The following is a 20866-nucleotide window of genomic DNA, read 5'->3' as shown; positions in this document are numbered from 1 at the left end:
AAGCGTATCTACGTTTTGTAGATTAAAAAAATCTACAAAGCTTGCTCTTGATTATCCGCACTGCCTCTCATTAGCCCTGTTGTTTGTTGGTTATTTTTGTATTTTAAATAAACAATATAAGAACTCGCAATTTGCGAGCAAGTTGCCCTCCCGAATATTTAGAGTTTCTTTATCTTTATATATCTTTCAAAAAATTTGATTGGTATTACACACCAATCTACTTCGTTCAGATCCTCTACTTTCATCTGGCCAATATTCTGGCTTAATATGCCAGAAATCGACAGCAAGGAAAAATACTCCTTTTTGCTACCGATTAATATCGTCGACAATAAGCGTAAGATTTTACGCTTTTGTATGAGCGCGAAACACGAACGCGTCGCGAAGGGGCCATCGTATATTAATAAAATTGTGTGTGTGATTAAATAAAATTATTAATAATAATAATTTCATTAATACATGAATAAATTTCGCGTTTATTCTCTATTCGCGTCTATTCGAAATTCAAGATATAAGTATTTGACTAAAAAATAAATTTTAAAAATCTCTCTGTGGGATATTTTTAAAGTTATGATTTTATCAATCTTGAATATCATGAAATTAGACTAAATTCCTTAATATACATTTTACAACGTAAACAACAAAATTTCAATTTAGAAATAAACCGAAAATTACTATCGATTACCATAAAATCCAATAAAATATAAGGTCCATGTACGTATTATTAACGATTCGAACGATTCGTTGCTGAATCTCATCTCAAAGCATGGGGAGATGAGAAATTCAGAGAAATGATGTAAGATCCAAAAAGGATCTTAATTTTCCCTCACATCAATAAATATGTCTTTTATATTTTGAAATTATTGATAATATTTTGTATAATTTGTATTATTTCAAAATAAAATATTTTAAGTAACGCAAAACTCTGAACATGATTTTAAAATAATTACGAAATAATATTTTTCTATTTCTTGATAAAACATATATTGAATCTTACATCATGTTACATAATTTGACTGGTATAAAATCCAATTAATACATATGGATAAGTTATAACAGTTTAGGCTAAAGTAGGTGCATTTAGTACAATTTAGATAAATAAATTATAGTAACAATTAATAATCATAAAATATTTTTATAAAAAAGTGAGATTAATCAATTATACGACGAATGCGCTATACTAAAATATCTGTTATTTCATTAGCAACAAGTATACAAATAATAAGTGGAGCAATACAAAGAATATCTTTGAAAATAGTATGTATTATATACATACATATGTATGTATATTGCTTTTTTCTGCACCAACTTAAATAAAATTTAATCCTGAATGAATATTTGAAAATAGGATAGGTAGAAAGAATAATAAAACTATACTTATAGTACTGTAACAAACACTGTTCTATATTATAATATCTATAGACAAAAAAACAATTTCATTTACTCTAATTATTTTTTAGAATATACATATATTCTTTATATTTTTTAATTTACAGTATTTCATTTATTTAAAAAATACGAATACTTTATTAATTTTTGTTTCTACTTCCAAGTGCGTTAAGACGTAATATACAAAGTGTTTAATAATTTTGTTGACAATGCTCGTAGGTACAGCGGACTAACTGAGTCGAAAAGACTTGTATCATTTTGCAATTTTTGCAATAATTAACAAGATATTAATAATCGCTCAATATTGATTTTCAATAAATTTTTACTCAAAAATTTTTACTCACAAGATATTAATTATTAAATAACGGCGAATATTGATCTTCAATTTCGGCAAAAATTGTCAATTTTCTACTTATAAAGTTCTAAAATTTTTTTCAGAATTTTTTAATATCATATTTCATCACATGTTGGTAAAAATACTTGCCAATGAAAAAATGCAACATTAAAAAGTTGATAAAAATTCTGAAAAAAATCTTAGAGCTCTATGATAAGAAAACAAACAATTTTTGTTGTTTTTTAGTAAGTGTTTTTTAGTGGCGAATATAGATCTTCAATTTCGGCACTATTTAATAATTAATATCTTGTTACTATTGCGATGATCTATTGATCGCACTATCAATTTTACAGAAAAACAGCAAAAATTATTTGTTTTCTTCTCATAGAGCTCTAAGATTTTTTCAAAATTTTTATCAACTTTTTAGTATTACATTTTTTCATTGGCAAGTATTTTTACCAACATGTGAGGAAATACGATGTTAAAAAATTCTGAAAAAAATTTTAGAACTTTATAAGTAGAAAATTAACAATTTTTGCCGAAATTGAAGATCAATATTTGCCACTATTTAATAATTAATATTTTGTTATTACTGCGAAAATTGCAAAATGGTAGAGAACTTTTCGACTCAGTTTAGTCCACTCTACCTGCCCACGAGCATTATCAGTACAATTATTAAACATCCTGCATATATTTTAATGTAAAACATATTAAAAAACTGAATACATAGAATTAACTTTTATGATATTTTTAAGATTGAATTATTTTGTATCAATTGAATTGAATTACACACAACTGAGATTAAATTACTTATATTATTATTATATATGTGTGTGTGTGTGTGGTATGTGTTTTTGGGGGGGTGGGGGTTTTTGGGGGGGGTGGTGTGTGTTGGGTGTGTGTGTGTTTTTAAAAATATATAAAAAATATTTGCTTTAAATTTAAAAATTTAAAAAAACAAAATTTGGTTTTAAAATTTTAAAATTTTCAAAAAGAAATAAAAAATTTTTACTTTTTTTTTTAGTTAAATTAATAAATTTTTGAATAAGAAATGGCAAAATTTTTTAAAAAATTTTTTAAACTGAGGGGATAATTAAAAATTTTACAGCGCTGTAAATAAAAAAAAAAAACCAGGTTAAAAATTTTCCCCAAATCTGTTCTTTTTTCCCCACTTTAGGTAAGATCATAGAGCACTATACTTTTAAAAAAAAATATAAGGTAATTTTATTAAATTGATAATATGCATCTTAGTTTATAAAAAAATCCACATTTTTAAACCTCAACAAAAAAATCTCTACTAAAAAATTTTGATGCGAACAGCGGAGGTTTCCCATCGCATCGTCGCCCCCGTGATTCGTAACAAAAAATTTTAAAATCAAAATTTAAAAAACAACGCAAAAAAATAGTAAATAAAAAAAATTTTTAGAAAAGAAATTCTTTTGAAAAAAAATCAAAAAATTTTTTAAAATTTTTTTTACAAGCTTTAAATTTTTATTTACTTCTTTCATTTTTAAAAAAATAAAACCCCCACTCAAAAAAAAGTTATAAAAGACTTACATAAAAATTATTATAAAATTTTTTATAAAAAATTTTTTTTCCCGGGGCTTTTTTAAAAAAAAATCTTAAAAATACATGTAAAAATATAAGAAAAAAAAAACATTTAAAAAATTTAAAAAAATTTTAAGAAAATTTTTTTCAAATTTTTTTTTTTAAATCGGGAAAAAAAAAGTGAAAAATGAAAAAGTTTTGTTTTTTACAAAGCAAAAAAAGATTTACCGCAATTTGGGCTCCGCCGGGCCCGAGCCCCCCCCAAATCTCCCTCCTTCAGAGTTGGGGTTGACATCCTCTCGCACTGGACCTCCGAAAACACTCGCGAATGGGGGTTTATAATCGCGGGGGGTTTTTAAATTTTGAGCCGATACTTGAACGACCCCCCGAACAAACGCGCGAGCGACGAACCCGGGGGGGTTGGGGGGTTTTTTATTTTAAAAAAAAATCCCGGGCGAGGGTACGTTGTTTCCCCCCTTGGTTTTTAATAAAAAACGTTTTTCCCAAAATTTTAAAAATTTTTTTTTGATGTTTTTACGTTCGGGGTTTTCCCAAAAAATTTTTTAAAAATTTTTAAAAAATCGTTTTTTTTCGAAATTTTTTTGGGAAGACCCCCCTACCCCAAGGTTCCCCCGGGGGGGAAAAATCTAAAAAAGTAAAGCATTTTATATTACTTGAAAACCCGGGTTTAAATTTTTTAAAAAAAGAATTCAACCACTTCTGCATTCTTACCCTTTCGAAAAAAAATTTTGGCAACTAAAAAGGTTTTAAACTTTTATTTATAGATATGTCGTAAGAAAGATTAAAATCAAAAAAGTGCTATTTAAAAAATATTTTATAATTTCACGTAATACGTTCTAGAAGATTAATTTTTCGTAAGAAAAATTTTTTATTTTATTTCATTTCCCATAAGATTTTAAAAGTAATGTAAAAAAAACCCCCTCGCGCCCGACTCCCCAAAATTTTTAAAAATTTTTAGTGGGGGGCCGCGCGAAAATTTGCGTAAAAGAAAAAATAAGGGGGCCCCCCTCCGTGCCCCCCCCGTACCATCCTTAAAAAAAAGGGCGCCCCAACCCTCAACTCCCCAAAAAAAAACGAAAATACAAAAATTAGAAAAGTAAAAAATATATTCTTCCATTTAATGTTTTTTATTAAAAAACGTTTTTTTCTAGTTTTTTGGGGCGCGGGGTTTTTAAAGCGATATCATAATTATTTTGCATTTTAAAGACGAAAAAAATTTTGGAAATTTTTTTTATTTAAATTTTTAAAAATCAATTTTTCTATAATTACAAGAATGCGAAAAAAGGGAAGGAGAAAAAAAAGATTCTTATTTGCGTGTTTCCTTAAAAAATTGTCACGTGAAAAAATTTTAACACCCCCCAAAAAATATCCAAAATTTTAAAAAAAGCTGCATCTAACATAAGAATCCTTTTTATTTTTTGTTATAAAATCCGCAACGCACGAAATATTTAAAATATTTATGAATGCTTTGTGAATGAATTTGGAAATAAAGGGAAAAAAATGCAAAAACCCCATAAAACCTTTAAATTTCCCTTTAAAATTTCCTTAGTTTTGGAAACCCCTTTTGTAATTCCGTTCGTAGATTTTTGTTTTTAGCGGCCCCCGGGGGGCGACTCGAAAAACTGTCTCCCCCCGGATCCCCCAGCGAATCCGAAGTGACGACGACCACCGCCCTTCCCCCCCACCCTTTTGCTCCGGTCCCACCGTTTTTTGTGCCGGGGCCCCCTTCCCCTCCCCAGCTTTTTTCCCCTTTTTTTGTTTTTACTCAAAATATCGCGTATTCAAACCCAAAAAATATTCACGTTTATTCAATTTTTTTCAATTTTACATTTTTAAAAAAAGATTCCCGTACTTTTTGGTTTTTTTTTTGTGGGTCTGGGCAAAATCCTTATCTGCGGGTTCTTTTTTAAAGAATTAAAAATATTCGCGTGAGGGGGTTTTTCCCAAATTTGTCAATTTTCTGTTTTTTTTAAAAATTATTCTAAAAAAAATTGTAATCCCTTTTTATATAAAAATGCTTTATATAAAAAAAAAGAAAAAAATTTAATGCGTAAAAAATTTTTGTAAATAAAAATTTTGGGTTTAAAAATTTTAAAAATCTTTTAAGTTTTTAAATTTTTTTTTTTAAAAAATTTTAAATTTTAAAAAGCTATTTTACGGGAAATTTTTTTGGTTTCAGAATTCTTTAAAGTAGAAAATAAAATATAAAGTGGGGTTTGGAAAAATTTTTAAAAAAATTTTAAAAAAAAAAAAAAAGTCGAATTTGTTATTTAAAAAAAAAATAAAAATTTCTTTTTTAAAATTTTTTTAAATTTTTTAAAATATATTTTTAAATTTTTTTCCCTTTTTTTAAATAGTAAAAATTATTAACTTTTTTGTATATTTGGAAAATTTAAAAAAAATTTTTTAAAGTTAATTTTTAAAAAAAAATTCGCTTTTTTGTAAAAATAAATATAGGTTTAAAAAAAATGAGAAAAAAAGTACTTTTTTAAAAAAAGTTTTAAAATCGAAAAAAAATATTAAACGAAAAATTTAAACTTTTAAAATTTTGTTTTAAATAAAATTTAAATTAGAGTTAAGGGGTTACAAATTTTTTTAATTTTTAAAAAATTAAAATTAAAATTTTTAAAAAAAAAATAAAGAATTTAAAAAAAAAATTTTCGTTAAAATTTAAAAATTTAAATTATTTAAATTTTTAAACTTTTTTTTTAAAATTTTTTAAATTTAAAAATTAAAACCTCACAACCCGAAAATACTTTTCTTTTTAAAAATTAATTTAATAATTTTAAAAACCAAATTTTTTAAAAATTATTTATTATTTTAAAAATTTTTTTTTAATTTTCAAAAATTAAAAAAATTTTTAACCCTTAACCTACTTATTTAAAGTTTAAAAAAACATTAAAAGTTTAAATTTTTTTTTAAATATTATTTTCAGGGGTTTTTATATTTTTAAAAAATACATTTTCTCATTTTTTTAAGTTTTTAGTTAAAAATGTGTTTTTTTAAAAATATAAAATTTTTTCAAATTTTTTTTAAATTTTCCCAAAATTTCGTAAAAATCTTTTTTTTTTTTTACAACTGTAAAGCGGAAAAAAGTATATATTTTAAATTAAAAACTAAAAAGAAAATTTTGTATTTATTATTTTAAATAACTACATTTCATTTTTTTTTTTTTAATTTTTTAAAAAATTTTGGGGGAAACCCATTTTTTTTTATTTACGATTTAAGAATTCTAAAAAACAGAATAATTTCAGTAAAAATTTTGCGTTTTAAATTAATTTTTTAATAAAAAAATTTAAAAACGTTTTAAAAAAATATTTTTATTTTTTAAACCCCCAAATTTTTTTTAGCAAAATTTTTTTCCCCTTTTTGTTTTTTTGGTTTTTTTTTTATTTTAAAAAAAACAGTGGAATAGAAGTTTACAAAATTTTTTTTTAAAGAATTTTTAAAAAAAAACAGAAAATTTTGACAATGTTGGAATCCCCCCACGCGAAAAATTTTTTAAATTTTCTTTTTAAAAAAACATGCAGAAAAAATTTTTATTGTGCCGGAGCCACAAAAAAAACGCGAAATGACGGGATATCCTTTTTTTCAAAAAAACAGTAAAATATGGAAAAAAAAAATTTAAAAAATGTTGAAATTTTTTTTTTCGTCGTTTGAATACCCATAGTTGAGTGAATTTAAAAAAAAACGGCGAAAAGCTCGGTGGGGGAGGGGGTACTGGCGACGGGAAAAACGGTGGGGCGCGGACCCAAGGGGAGGGGGGGGAAGGTGCGGTGGTGATCGTCATTCGGCTTTTGTAGGCGTTCGGGGGAGAGGACGTTTTTCGAGTCGCCCGCGGGTTTGCATAATTAACAGCAAATCTACAAAAGGAATACTAAGTTGCCTAAAAAAAGGGGAAAATTAAAAAGGATTGAAAAGGTTTGGGTTGTATGCATTTTTCCCCTTTTTTTTTTCCCAAAGTTTTTTTTCTCAATACGCATTCATGAATTTTTAAATTTTTTCGTGCGTTCGCGGAGTATAAAAAAAATTTTAAAAATGATTTCTTATTTAGATGCTGTATTTTTTAAAATTGAGATATAATTTGGGATTTTAAAAAATTTTTTCCGGGAGAAATTTTAAAAGGAAAAGTCAGCTAATAAAAATCTCTTTTTACTCCTTGTTTTTTGTCGCATTACTTTGTAATTATACAAAAATTTGTTTAAAAAAAATTAAAAAAAAAAATAAATTTTGTTGGGTTTTTTTCGAAATATTTTTGGGATACGCTTTAAACGACTCGCCCCGCAAAACTAAAAATAATGTTTATTAATCGAAGAACATTAAAAAGGGAAAAAAATTTTTTTATTATCTTTATATTTTTTTAAAATTCTTTTTTTCGGTTTTTGGGGGTTTTGGGCCCCCCCCTTTTGTGTTGAAGATGGTACGGGTGGCCGGAGCGGCGCGTTATTTTTTACTTTCCCTTTTTAATTTTACTGCGCGGTCCCTATGAAATTCTTAAAAATAGGTAGGTGTCGCGGGGGTTTTTTAAAAATTTTAATTTAAAAAAAATTTTTATCGGAAAAAATGCTAAATAAATACGAAAAATTACTTCGAAAATTAATCATTATTAATCTTTATTACGTAAATATTTAAAAATATTTTTAAAAGCACTTCATGATTTCATTTTTTTTAAAAAAAATTCAAAAAAATAAAAAAAAAACCCCTTTAGTTGCAAAAAATTTTTTTCCCAAATGAAAACCCAAATTGCAGAAGGGTTTGATATTCGTTTGAAAAATTTTAAAACCGGTTGCAAATATAAAAAAACCTTTACTTTTTTAAATTAAAATTTCCCCCTTCCCCCGGGCCCCCTTGGGGGGGGGAGGGGCCACCCCCCAAAAAATTTTTCCCTGAAAAACGATTTTTGATTATCAAAAAATTTTTTCGGATCCCCCTGAAGGGAATACATCAAAAAAATTTTTGATTGATAAAATCGTTCTAAAAAAACCCCCAAAACCGGGGAAGCAACGCCTCGTCCCGTTTTTTAAAATAACAAAACCGCAGGGGTTCGTCGCGTGGGGCGTTTGTTCGGGAGTGTCCGTTAAGTAATCGGATCAAGGTTTTAGTCCGCGCGCGTTTAATCCTTTTGCGGGGTTTTTTCGCGGGTGTCCGTGCGAGAGGATGTGCCCCCCCAAAATTGGGGGGGAGGGGGAGAGGGAGGAAACGGGCAACCCCGGGGGGGCAACCCCCTTTTTGGGAAATATCTTTTTTTTCTATTTTAAAAAACAATATCTTTTTTTTATTATTTCCCTTTTTTTCATGATTTAAAAAATAATAATTTTAAAAAAAAAAATTTCTTAAAAAAATTTTTTTTAATTTTATAAATGTTTTTTTATCTATATTTTACTTGTATTTTTAAGATTTTTTTTAGAAAGCCCCCGGGGAAAAAAATTTTTTTCAAACAAAAAAAATTTAATTTTAAAAAAATTTTAAAAGTAAAGCTATTTATAAATTTTTTCGAGTGGCATTATATTTTTATAAATATGTAATAAAGAAAAATTTTAAAAAAATTTAAAGCTTGTAAAAATTTTGAAAATTTTTGATTTTTTTTAAGAGAATTTTTTTCTAAATATTTTTTTAATATTACTTTATTTTTTTGGTTTTTTTAAATTTTTTTTTATTTCTTTTTGTTACCCAATCCGGGCGACGAGCAAAGGGGGGCCCCCGCGTTGCGCAATTTAAATTGGGGGGTGTGAAAATTTGGGGGTTTTTAGGTAACGGATGCTGGGATTTATTAATAATCTACCCATGTATAGCATCATTTAAAAATATTTCCTGTAATTTTTACCCAAAATTTTATTGCATTTTATGCATCCGTTTTCCCCTTAAAAAAGGGGAAGTTAGGAAAGTTAGGTAAATTAATCCCGGGCTTCTTTTTATTTTAAGCGCTTAAAAAATTTTTAAAATTTATATTACACTCATTTTTAAAATTTTTTTTAATATCTTTTCCCCAAATTTTTCTTTTTCAAACTCTCATTAAACTAAAATAATAAAGGGAACTTTTTTTTTATTTAAGAAAATTACAATGTTAAGGCTCAAATTTTTTTTTTAAAACAAAAATTAAAACCCAAAATATTTTTATATGTAATAACACACCACCACACACAACAACACACACCACCCCAAAACACACACACAAACCCCCCCAAAAAAAAAACACACCCAACCCCCAAAAAAAATAATAATATAAGTAATTAATCTCAGTTGGGTAAAATTTTTTAATTTATACAAAAAAATTTAATCTTTAAAAAAAATTTAAAAGTAATTCTAGTATTCGGTTTTTTTAAAAATTTTCATTAAAATTTGCAGGGGTTTAATAATTTACGGGATAATGTCGGGGCAGGTAGAGTGGGACTAAAACTGATCAAAAAAGTTTTTTCTACCATTTTGAAATTTTTTCCGTAATAAAAAAATTTAAAAATTTTTAAAAAAGTGGAAAAAAATTGGGGTCTTCTTTTCGGCAAAAATTGTTAATTTTTCTTTTTAAATTTCTAAAATTTTTTTCATTTTTTTTAAAAAATGTATTTCCTCACATTTTTGGGAAAAATATTCCCCAATGAAAAAAATGAAATCTAAAAAGTTGATAAAAATTTTGAAAAAAATCTTAAGCTTTGAGAAAAAACAAAAATTTTTCTTTTTTTTTTAAAAAAGTAGTGGATAAAAGATCCTCGCAAAAGTAACAAGATATTTATTAAATGTGCAAAAATTGAAATTTATTCCCAAAAAAAAACATTTAAAAAAAAAAACCCCAAAAAAAATTTTGGGTTTTTTTAATAGGGCGCTAAGATTTTTTCAAATTTTTTTTTTCTTTTTTTTTTAAAAAGTTTTTTTTTTCCTTGGAAGATTTTTCCCAAATTTTTATAAATATGATATTAAAAAATTCTGAAAAAAATTTTTTGAAGTTATAAGAGAAAATTGCAATTTTTGGGGAAATAGATCAAAATTTTGCCGTTTTTAATAATTAAACTTGGAGTAAAAATTTTTGGGAAAAAATTTTATAAAAATTTTAATATTGAGGTATTAATATCTTGTAATTTTTCAAAAATTGAAAAAAAAAAATTTTTTTGATCAGTTAGTCCGCTTTTACCTACGGGGGATTGTAAAAAAAAATTTATTAAAATTTTTTTAATTTTAAATTTTTTAAAAGCACTTGGAAAAATAAAACAAAAAAATAAAGTTTCTTTTTTTTTAAAAAAAAAAGGGGGAAACGAAAATTTTTTAAAAAATATAAAAATATTTTATTCAAAAAAAATTTTGATAAATAAAAATTTTTTTTTTCTATAATTTATAAATAAAAAAAGGGTTTTGGGGACTATATGTAAAAAGTTTTTTAAATTTTTTTTTACCTATCCTATTTCAAATATTCTTTCAGGAAAAATTTTTTTTAAAGGGGGGGGTGAAAGAAAAAAAAAATTAAAAACTACATTGTATGTTAAAATTTTTCATACTTTTTTAAAGTTTTTTGTATGCTCCACTATTATGGTATATTTGTTGTTTTAAAGAAATAAAGATATTTTAGTATACGCATTCGTTTAAGTGATTAATTCACTTTTTTAAAAAAAATATTTTATGATATTAATTTACTATTTTTTTTTTTGTAAAGGGGGAACTTTAGCCAAAAAAAACGGGGTTAAAAACCCCCTATTATTGGGGGATACCGGGGAAAAAAATTTGAAAAATGATGAAGTTTTAAAAAAGGGTTTTTTCCCAAAAAAATAAAAAAAATTTAAATTTCAAAATTTTTTAAAATAGTTCGAGTTTCGTTCTTAAAATTTTTATTTAAAATCAAATTTAAAAATTTTTAAAAAAATTTAAAAAATTTTAAAAACAATTTTTGACGTGGGGAAAAAACCCTTTTTTGGGGTTTTCTTTTTAAATTTTTTCATTTCCCCCCTGCTTTGAGAGGGAAAATTTAGCAACGAATCGTTCAAAACGTAAAAACTAAGGGGCCTTTTTTTTTGGTTTTAGGGGAAACGATAGTAATTTCGGTTTTTTTAAATTGAAATTTGGGGGTTTACGTTGAAAAAAGTATTTAAGGAATTTAGCTAATTCAGATTTTTAAGATTTTTTTAAAAATCATAACTTTAAAAATTCCCAAAAAAGGGGTTTTAAAATTTTTTTTTTTGGGGCAAAACTTTTTTTAAAATTTGAAAGCCCGGATAGGGAAAAAACGCGAAATTTATTTTTTTAAAAGAAAAAAATTTTATTAATAATTTTTTTTAAAACAAAACACACAATTTTTAATATACGGGGGCCCCCTTTTGGGGGCGCGTTCGTGTTTGCGTAAAAAAAAACGTAAAATCTTACGCTTTTTTCGACGATATTTTCGGTACCCCAAAAAGGAGTTTTTTCCTTGCGTCGATTTCTGGATTTTTAAACCAAAAATTTGGCCAATGAAGAGAGGATCTGAAAGAAGTAGATTGGTGTAACCCCCAAAAAATTTTTTGGGGAAAAAATAAAAAAGAAAAAAAAACCTTTAAAATTCGGGGGGGAAAATTTTCTCGCAAATTGCGAGTTTATATTTTTATTTAAAATAAAAAAAAACAAAAAAACAGGGGAGGGGGGCAGGGGGGTAATCAAGCGAAAACTTTGAGATTTTTTAATTAAAAAGTGAACCTTTTATCTCCATTGGCTTCAAATCCCGTATTTTTTAAAATTTTTGTATTTAAAAATTTTTTAAAAAAATTTTTTAAAATTTTATTTTTATTTATTATTAAAATGGCACAATCAGGAATCCCCCCCGAAAATTTTTGGACGGGAAGGGGAAAGGGTTTTGGGATTTTTTGCGCGTTCCCGAAAAAAAAAAACTTTTTTTTAAAGTTTTAAAAAATTTTTTAAAAAAAAATTTAATTTAATTTTTTTTAATTTTTTAAAAAAATTTTTTTAAAGAAATTTAAAACATTGCAAAGCTTCTTTTTTTGGGGAAGCAGCCCCCTTTAAAATTTATTCGCGGTATGTTTATTAATTAAATATGTAAAAAGGGGAGAATAACGGAAGGATACGCGAATATGCAGAATTTTAAAAAAAAATAGGGGGTAGGATAAGTAGGGTAGGTAGGCTGGGGTGGGAACAAAAGTATAAGGTAGGAGAAAAAAAATCATTTTTAAAAATTAAAAAAATTTAAAAATTTTACAAAAGACCTTTTTAAAAAAAATTTTTGACGGATAATTTTAAAATTTTTTTTTTAAAAATTTAAAAAAAAATTAATAATTAAACTAAAAAAAAATTTACAGGGTAAAAATTTTTCCCTAAATTAAAAAACAAATTTTTGGAGGTCCACGCACAATTTTACATTTGAATTGGAAAGGGAGATTTTAAAAAATTAAAAAAAATTTTTTTTTAAAATTTTTAAAATTTTTTTTTTATCAGCATCCCCTTCCCAAATTTTCAATACAAAATAACCAAATTTTTAAAAAATTATAAATGACTAATTTTTAGTTTCCCCCCCTAAATCCCATCCAAATTTTTTTATTACATTTTATATATAACAAAGTATGGGGCGTTATTTTTTTAATTATTTTTTGTAAATAAAAAAATTTAAAATTTGAAACTAATATAAAATTTATGGGGGAAAACTTTAAATGCCCCCTGGTTTTTATGTAATTTGGGAAAAAATTAAAATTTAAAAAATAAATTGTTAGAAGTTTAAAAACCCCCTTTTTTAAAAAAATTTTTATAAGAAGCCCTTTATTTGTTTTAAACGAATCAAAATTTTTTTTGGGTTTTTGATGAAATTTTTTCGAAATCGACGAAAAAAAAATTAAATAGAATAAACAAAATTGGGTTTTTAATCAACGATTGATAAAATTTAAAAATTTTAAAAATTTTTTAAAAATTTTGGGTTTATTTTTAATATCAAAAAATCATTTTAAAATTTTGGAGGGGGATTTAATTTAAAAAATTTATGTTTAGGATAAAAAACAAATTTTTGTCTATTTAATATATACGTATTTTAAAATTTTTAAATAAGTCAAAAATTTTAAAACCCTTTTAAAAATTGGGGAAAAATTTTTTTTTTTATTTTTTTTCGCGTTATTTTTTTCCAATTTTACATCAACGTTTTTAAATTTTTAAACAAAAAACAAAATTTGAGGCAAAATAATTTTTAAAAATTAAAAACAAAAAAAACAGTTTTTAAAAAAAATTTTTTTCAAAATTTTTTTTGGAATTTAAAAAAAACAGTTTTAATTTAAAAAAATTGTTTGACAAAATAAAAAAATAATTAAAAATTATTGTCAAAAATTTTTAAATAAATTTTTTAAAAAAAAATTTAAAAGGAAAAAATTTAAATAAAAAAATGCTAATTATTATTTTAAAAAACCCCGAAAAACTTTTCCCCATACAAAAAAAAAAGCAAAAAATGGGGAAATTTTTTTCAAATAGAAAATAAAATTTTTAAAAAGGAAATTTTTTGAAATAGATTCGAACCCCAGGAAAAAGACCATTAGAAAATTTTTTTAATTAGATTTTTATTTTTTTTGGGGAAAAGTTGAAAAAAAATAAAATCCACCGGTATTTACTAATTAAAAAAGGGGCCCCGCCTATTTGTCTGTTGCCCGGCCCCAAAAACGCCAAAGGGGCCGTCTTTTTCAAACTTTTAGGGTATTGAAAATTTTTTTTTTCATTGGTTTCCGAAAGGGGGGAACTTTGGGTTTAAATTTTAATAACATTGTTACGTGCCATACTATGAAGACATTTTTTATTGTAGCATTGGTATCATCAGATTTACATGTGCTGAATTTCTCTGAGAGACTCTGAAATTTCTAATAAACTATGTGGTTAAAACTTTTAGATAACTTATGTATCAGCACTGAACGAGGAATTGTTGCACTACGTTAGCGATGATGTACCCAGTGGCTCTTATAAATATTATAGCTTGACGTACGATGGTAATATTAAGATACGGTTGACATCGATGTGAGTAACATTGCTAGTAATAGAAATTAAATAATGCTGCGATTACTGACCAACAATCTTATTCTATTAATTACTGTTAATAGAAATTAAATAATGCTGCGATTATTGACCAACAGTCTTATTTTATTAATAAAATAGAAGCTTGTTTTCTTTGTTAAGAAATTGCACGATGCATTGTATGTTTTATACCTTTTTTTAGAACAGGAGATGCAGATTTGTATGCGTCGCAGATTATAAGCAAACCGACGTACGAACCGGATCATTATTGTTTGCAATCCGCAACTTGTGGGGAAGATACTATTTTCATACCTAAGGGGTACTCATTATAAATTATAGTCTTAAGTTTATTTTATTATCTAATATGTTACATTTTCTCAGCTTTAAACGGCCTGTAAGTATTGGTGTTTATGGCCATCCATCGCACGAAATTAGTAAATACACTTTGTTAGTGTCTGAAGTAATAGTCGAAGACGATACTTCATCTTACGACGAGACATCAGGAAATACTTACAAAACTCGTGATAGAGTATGCCATAAATTATTATATAATTCTATTTGTCTTACTGTCATTTATACTTATTTTATGAGCATCATACTGTATTTATTTTAGATCCGAGATATCTTATTTTTTGCCAATCTGGATCTCTTATTTGAATTATTGTTTTGAAATAATTATTGGAGCAATTAAGAAATCTAGAAATTGAATTGAAAATTATCTCGTGATAGTCATGTTGGAATATGAAAACCAAATCTTTCTTGACATCGTTCAGGAGGATGGATTAGTTATTACTGCGAAGTAAATATATTGCATCTTTGCTGTATCAGATCTCATAAGAATGTAATTTTATTATTTATTGGAAAACATATATTCACAGGGGTCTTGGTATAGAAACTATCTTTGCAAATGTGATAAAAGCTTATTTGGATCCAGGAAATCTGGTAATAGTCTTGGGAACTACTGATTACGATGAACGTTACTTTATTGATCTGCTTAAAAGTTATGGAACAAGTAGATTACCACTTGTAGTCAATGCAGAATGTTCTTCGAACGAAAGGTATAATTTTAAAAATATTCCTATTTTACATTGCACTTAATGTAATCAATTGTCAAACAGGGAAATAATGTATTTGGAAGGTGGAGTGCTATTTATATCAGGTCGTATTTTGGTAGTAGATTTGTTAAAAAATAGAGTTCCACTGCACTTGGTCACTGGCATTCTCGTCTATAGAGCTCACAATATACTAAATGCTTATCAAGAAGCATTTGCATTGCGTTTATACAGACAAAATAATAAGACTGGATTTATCAAGGCGTTCACAAGTTCGTCACTAGCTTTTACAGTTGGATTTTCGAAAGTAGAACGGATTATGAAAGCTTTGTTCGTTAAAAAATTATATTTATGGCCGCGTTTCCACGCAACTATTAATAATTGCTTGTCTAAGCATGAACCCGATGTTATAGAATTACATGTGCATATCACACCAAAGATGCAAAGTATTCAAAGTACTTTGCTTGATGTTATGAATTATGTCGTAAAAGAATTAAAGAGGCTCAATAAATATTTAGATTTAGACGAATTGACTGTGGAAAATGCAGTAGCAAAGAAATTTCACAAGCAGTTACATTTGCAAATAGATCCAATTTGGCATCAGCTTAGTACAACGACCAAACAGTTGTTTTCTGACTTAAAAACATTACGTTCCCTTATTATATCTTTAACGTACGAAGATTCTGTTTCATTTTATGCCATGCTAAATCGTTTACGGACTATGGAATATGCTATGAAAGCCGGTGGTTGGATAATGTTGAATGAATTCGAGAATCTGTTTAAGTATGCCAGAAGCAGAGTTTATACAGAAAAAAATGAACTGAAACCAGAACCAAACCCAAAATGGGAAGCTTTATCAGAAGTCTTGTTTGAGATTCAAGAACAGAAACATAAGAAAAAAGATTATGAAAATATTGATAAAGTTCTTATCTTGGTACACGATAATCATATATGTCGCCAATTAAAGAATTACTTAACTATGGGTGCAAATGAATACTTACTTTATGAAGCTCTGAAAAAATTATCACATAATAAAGAACAAAAGACAAGTGATGATAGAAAGAAAACGAAAGATCAGCCATCGACATCTGAAAGTAACACAGATGAAGAAACGGAAGACACTCAAGATACTTACGTGCTTACTTTGTCACAAAAATGCGTAGAAGGAACTCAAGCCAGTACTTCTACAGAAGATATAAAACATCAGACATTGTTTGAAGAATGTTCGCAAGTAACTTACATATTATAACATTTAGGAAATATTTATCTATTAAAGAAAATGCTTTTTTATTAATTCTGTTTTCTGATTTTAAAGCTTGCAGAATTGAATTTAACTGGAGAACATTATGAAGCATCTGCACCTATTGTTTTCATACAAGCCATAAAAAAAGGAGGAGATCCAATGGCCTTACAACGAATGTTAACCGAGCATATCCCAAACAATATTATTTTGTATGCAAACGATATCGGTATTGTGAGGCAATTAGAGATATATCAGAATAATAATCCGTCATTAGATTTAAAAGTGTATTTTTTAATTTATGGTGGATCGATTGAGGAACAAGAATATCTTACTTCTTTACGACGAGAAAAGGAAGCATTTGAGTCTTTGATTACTACGAAAACTGTGAGTTCCAATCTCACAAAAAAACAATATGCTATTGAATAATATGCTATTGAACAAATGTTACTATGCAATTAATAATTTTTATTATTTTGTAGACCATGGTTGTACCAGAAGATCAAGATGGAAAATCAGACGATTGTTTGGCTTTTGCAATTCAATCAGATGATGCAAATCAGGAAGATACGCGTAAAGGAGGGAAACAATCTGAAGTCAAAATAATTCCAAAAGTTATTGTCGATATGAGAGAATTTAGAAGTGAGTTACCAGCTATTCTCTATACGCGCGGTATAAAAATCGAACCAGTGACATTAGTGGTAGGTGAAATATATATAAGTGTATTTTGATATAAAATATTGTTTCTACATGATTTATACATTTATAATGTTACAGGTCGGTGATTATATTTTAACACCAGAAATATGTATTGAGAGGAAAAGTATATCTGATTTAATTGGTTCTTTACTTTCCGGGAGATTGTATAATCAAGCAGTTTCTATGACAAGGCATTATGCTAAACCCATGCTTCTCATAGAATTTGATCAAAATAAACCATTCTGTTTTCAGGTATCTAATTTTATAAAAATAACGTAAAAATATGTGTGTGTATGTATGCACAATTTTTTTCATATAATTATAAAAAATATATATACATATTATTATATAATATATATCTATTGTTTTAGGGAAATTATTATGTTAGTAAAGATCTTAAAAGTAATGACATAATGGCAAAACTGCAATTATTAACTCTTCATTTTCCTAAATTAAAAATTGTATGGTCTCCTAGTCCACATGCTACAGCGCAATTGTTTGAAGAATTAAAGGTAATATACTCACACGCGCGCGCGCGCGCGCGCGCACACACACACACACACACACACACACACACACATTATATATACCGAGAGAGAGAGAAAGTAAAATGATTTTATATATGTCACATAAATAATTATATTACAGATACTAAAGTTATATGTTTGTAGCAAGGACGAGATCAGCCTGATTCAAATGTAGCTGCTAAAATTGGAGCAGATGAAGACATAGAAAACAAGCAAATATTGGTAGAAAAATATAATCCTCACATCCAAGATTTTATAGGTAAATTACCGGGTGTACATTCGAAAAATTTGCGTGTTCTATTAAATAAAGGGAAATCATTAGATCATCTTATCAAGCTATCACAAGTACGTAAAAACAACACAATTAAGAAAAAAAAATTAAATTCTTTATAATATATTTTTTTCTTACAATTTGTAAGTATAAATATTAAAAATTAATAATTTTTCTATAAATAGGAAGAATTAAAAGAAATACTTGGAAATAAAAATGATGCTGAATTATTATATAAAGCTCTACACGAGAAATGTTTAACAGATGAAGGTCCGGGAACTAGCAAAGTTTCTAAAGTACGTGGTAAGAGACTTTTCTCTAGAGTAAAAAAATAATGTAAAAGATGTATCTTGATATTTTTAATACATTTAAAATGTTAATAAGAAAATATTATTACAATCTGATTAACATATTTTGTAAAATATAGTTATATCATTATGTCATCTTTGATACAAGCAAGAAAATGTATATATAAAAAGCAATATAGATAAATTTATAAAAAGCAATATAGATAAATTTATTAAATAATAACCATAAATGTACAAGATCTTAATACATAAGGATGTAATATTTATATTTCACAAAATGAGTCAACAAAAAATTTATTGATAGAGAATTTTGGATAAAATCAGATAAATTTAGCTTCTATTCGCAGAAAATCATTTATAAATTACACCTAAAAATTGTTAATGCATTATTTGTTTCAATTTAATTCTTATTAAATATATCTTTTTTTTCAATATTACTTACATTGCTTCAGTAAGATTTTCAACATCACTTTCTTCATCGCTGTTATTAGTTGCATCAAGATTGTACAAAAATGAGTCATTTTCAGACATAGGAAAATAATATCTGAAATAAATAATAAAACACTTAATGTAATTTCTTTTTTTTTATGTAAATTGTATACATATAATTACAATCATATTTACTCTGGTTGATCCCAAACTTTTTGTGTGGCAATTTTACAATGTTGTTGATTCTTCATATGTTCCAAGATATTGTCCGATTTTGTTTCGCAGAAGATACATCGTTGTAATTGAATTTGTCTTTTTATGTAATTGACTACTTTTACCTATAATTTGATAATAATATGTTATAGAAAATGAAGTACACATCGTTAAAAATATAAAATTAATTGCACGACAATTCTTTACTTTCTGGTAAAAGGTCAGATCTTTGACAGTTTCTTCAAAATCAAAATTATGTGTCTCTTTCATATGTCTTAGGATACAAGTAAATTCATTGTTGCTATAATTACAAAATAGACATGTGATTGTGATAGATTCATCATTCCAATCAGACCACGAACTTTCTTCATCCTCGTTTTCGCTACTGCCACCTCCTCTGTCGGGTTTTGTTTTCAAGTTAGCCTGTAGAAATAAAATATTATATTTCTGAAGTATTAACATTTCTTATCTCAAATCCCACATTACCTGTTTTCGTTCCCAAGTCTTTTCTGGCTCTAGATAATTGTTTATATAAAATTTATCATACTCTTTATTATAAGGATTTATACTTTTGTGAAATTTTTTTCGCATATGTTCCTTCAATACCATACGATCCTTAAATGTTCCCTCACAATAAATGCATATTAAACTGAAACAGAGATAATTATATAATTTCGTATAAATATTATATTCTTATTACGTACATGTATAGCATTATACTGGAATGCATGTAGAATTCAAACATAATGTGTATATCAGTTTTTTAATGTAATACCTTTCAATATTGTTTTGTATTTTGTCTAGAAGCTCGTCCACGAACACTAAATTTTCTGGCTTGCCAAGATAAAGATTGTGCTTCTGGTATAAGTGTTTTATGTACGCAGCACGTGATCCACAGATTTCAGTACGGCAAAATATACAACCGCGCTTAAAAGTGGTATCTGCACGCTCAGCTTCTTGTTGTGCCAATGTCCATTCCTTAACATAATAATTAAAAATCATTATAATTATAAGAAAAATTACATTATTACATAAAATTACCATAAGAATCGATTATTATAAAGATTATTATAAATTACATATAACTTTATTGACTTTACATTGATATACATACCAATTTAGCTCGATGTATCTCGTCTCTCAAAGTCTTGTCCTCCGACAGACAGTCAGAAAGCAAAAAGTAATGCTCATTTTTACTTGGCTGTCCATCCGGTGTGCAATCCATTAATATTGTACTACAATAGGTCGTCAACGGTGCTTCTTTAAACTTTGTACTCCAGTAATGTACATAACTGAAATTATTACACTTTATTACAAAGAATACAAACATAATGAAGGCAACAAGATATAAAATGATATCCTACCTTCTTAAATTAGCTATTTTCCAAACATCAGCTATAACGAGGCGATGCACTTTAAACAAGTGCGTAAGAAGATCCGTCTCGTTCGTTGGAAGAATAAATATGCAATCACACAATAAGCATTTCGTATCACATGGCTTATCGTCCAAACCGACAAACTGTGACTTGTACATTGCGCGTAATTTGAAATAAGAGAAAAAGAGAACCCGTATTATAATTATTTATTTATTTATTATTTATGTTTTATTCTTTTTTATTTGACGCATGTTTACTGTCGCAAATGCGGTCAGAAGTCTTGCTGCAATGCATTATATTTTAATATATTTAACACCGACTTCTATCGAGAGATATTCGCATTCTATGATTTCGAGGCAAAAAATTTCGGCGAATTTACAATTAAATTATGATAGATTGCATGCACTGTATAGCAACGAGACCCGAGGCTGAAGCAGGCTAAAGTCTATCAGCTGTTCCCTACTTTCACGATCAGATCATGCGCGAGCAGTACGAGCACGCTGGACTCTGCT

General features: G+C 26.7%; 2 protein-coding genes across 3 annotated transcripts; one reads left to right on the top strand and one right to left on the bottom strand.

The window, feature by feature from the left end:
• The first annotated feature begins 14627 nt into the window (after nucleotides 1-14627).
• mei-9 (DNA repair endonuclease XPF mei-9) lies at nucleotides 14628-18544 on the top strand. 2 transcript variants are annotated; one of them, XM_087416027.1, is made up of 10 exons: nucleotides 14628-14768; nucleotides 14853-15038; nucleotides 15118-15297; nucleotides 15358-16522; nucleotides 16607-16918; nucleotides 17014-17232; nucleotides 17309-17482; nucleotides 17602-17742; nucleotides 17902-18102; nucleotides 18214-18544. In XM_087416027.1, exons 2-10 carry the CDS (start codon nucleotides 14971-14973, stop codon nucleotides 18361-18363), a joined length of 2610 nt encoding a protein of 869 aa, XP_087272153.1. In that variant the 5' UTR covers nucleotides 14628-14768; nucleotides 14853-14970; the 3' UTR covers nucleotides 18364-18544. The 2 variants fall into 2 exon arrangements, with proteins under 2 accessions (XP_087272153.1, XP_087272154.1); XM_087416028.1 differs by lacking the exon at nucleotides 18214-18544 and having other exon boundaries at nucleotides 17879-18103.
• On the bottom strand, nucleotides 18521-20863 carry LOC105147833 (zinc finger protein 277). The gene is made up of 8 exons (XM_011059130.2): nucleotides 20343-20863; nucleotides 20093-20270; nucleotides 19754-19956; nucleotides 19465-19627; nucleotides 19186-19401; nucleotides 18961-19103; nucleotides 18779-18880; nucleotides 18521-18704 (listed from the first exon to the last, which is right to left on the bottom strand). The coding sequence occupies exons 1-8, from the start codon at nucleotides 20510-20512 to the stop codon at nucleotides 18692-18694; spliced, it is 1188 nt and encodes a 395-aa protein (XP_011057432.1). The 5' UTR covers nucleotides 20513-20863; the 3' UTR covers nucleotides 18521-18691.
• Nucleotides 20864-20866: the final 3 nt, after the last annotated feature.

This window comes from Acromyrmex echinatior, chromosome 19 (genome assembly GCF_024713525.1).
Source record: "Acromyrmex echinatior isolate Ae372 chromosome 19, ASM2471352v2, whole genome shotgun sequence".
Lineage (NCBI taxonomy): Eukaryota > Metazoa > Arthropoda > Insecta > Hymenoptera > Formicidae > Acromyrmex > Acromyrmex echinatior.
The sequence above is the reverse complement of the archived record's forward strand: the minus strand, read 5'-3'. Positions and strand labels throughout refer to the sequence as shown.

Bases quoted from the DNA above. Each gene is read 5' to 3' on its own strand.
- mei-9 (XM_087416027.1), top strand. From the start codon at position 14,971: ATGTTGGAATATGAAAACCAAATCTTTCTTGACATCGTTCAGGAGGAT. The intron at 15,039-15,117 runs GTAAATATATTG...ATATATTCACAG, and splicing joins GGATTAGTTATTACTGCGAA to GGGTCTTGGTATAGAAACTA. The intron at 15,298-15,357 runs GTATAATTTTAA...ATTGTCAAACAG, and splicing joins GAATGTTCTTCGAACGAAAG to GGAAATAATGTATTTGGAAG.
- LOC105147833 (XM_011059130.2), bottom strand. From the start codon at position 20,512: ATGTACAAGTCACAGTTTGTCGGTTTGGACGATAAGCCATGTGATACG. The intron at 19,957-20,092 runs GTATGTATATCA...TATTATGTTAAG, and splicing joins AGATACATCGAGCTAAATTG to GAATGGACATTGGCACAACA. The intron at 19,402-19,464 runs GTAATGTGGGAT...TTATTTCTACAG, and splicing joins AGACTTGGGAACGAAAACAG to GCTAACTTGAAAACAAAACC.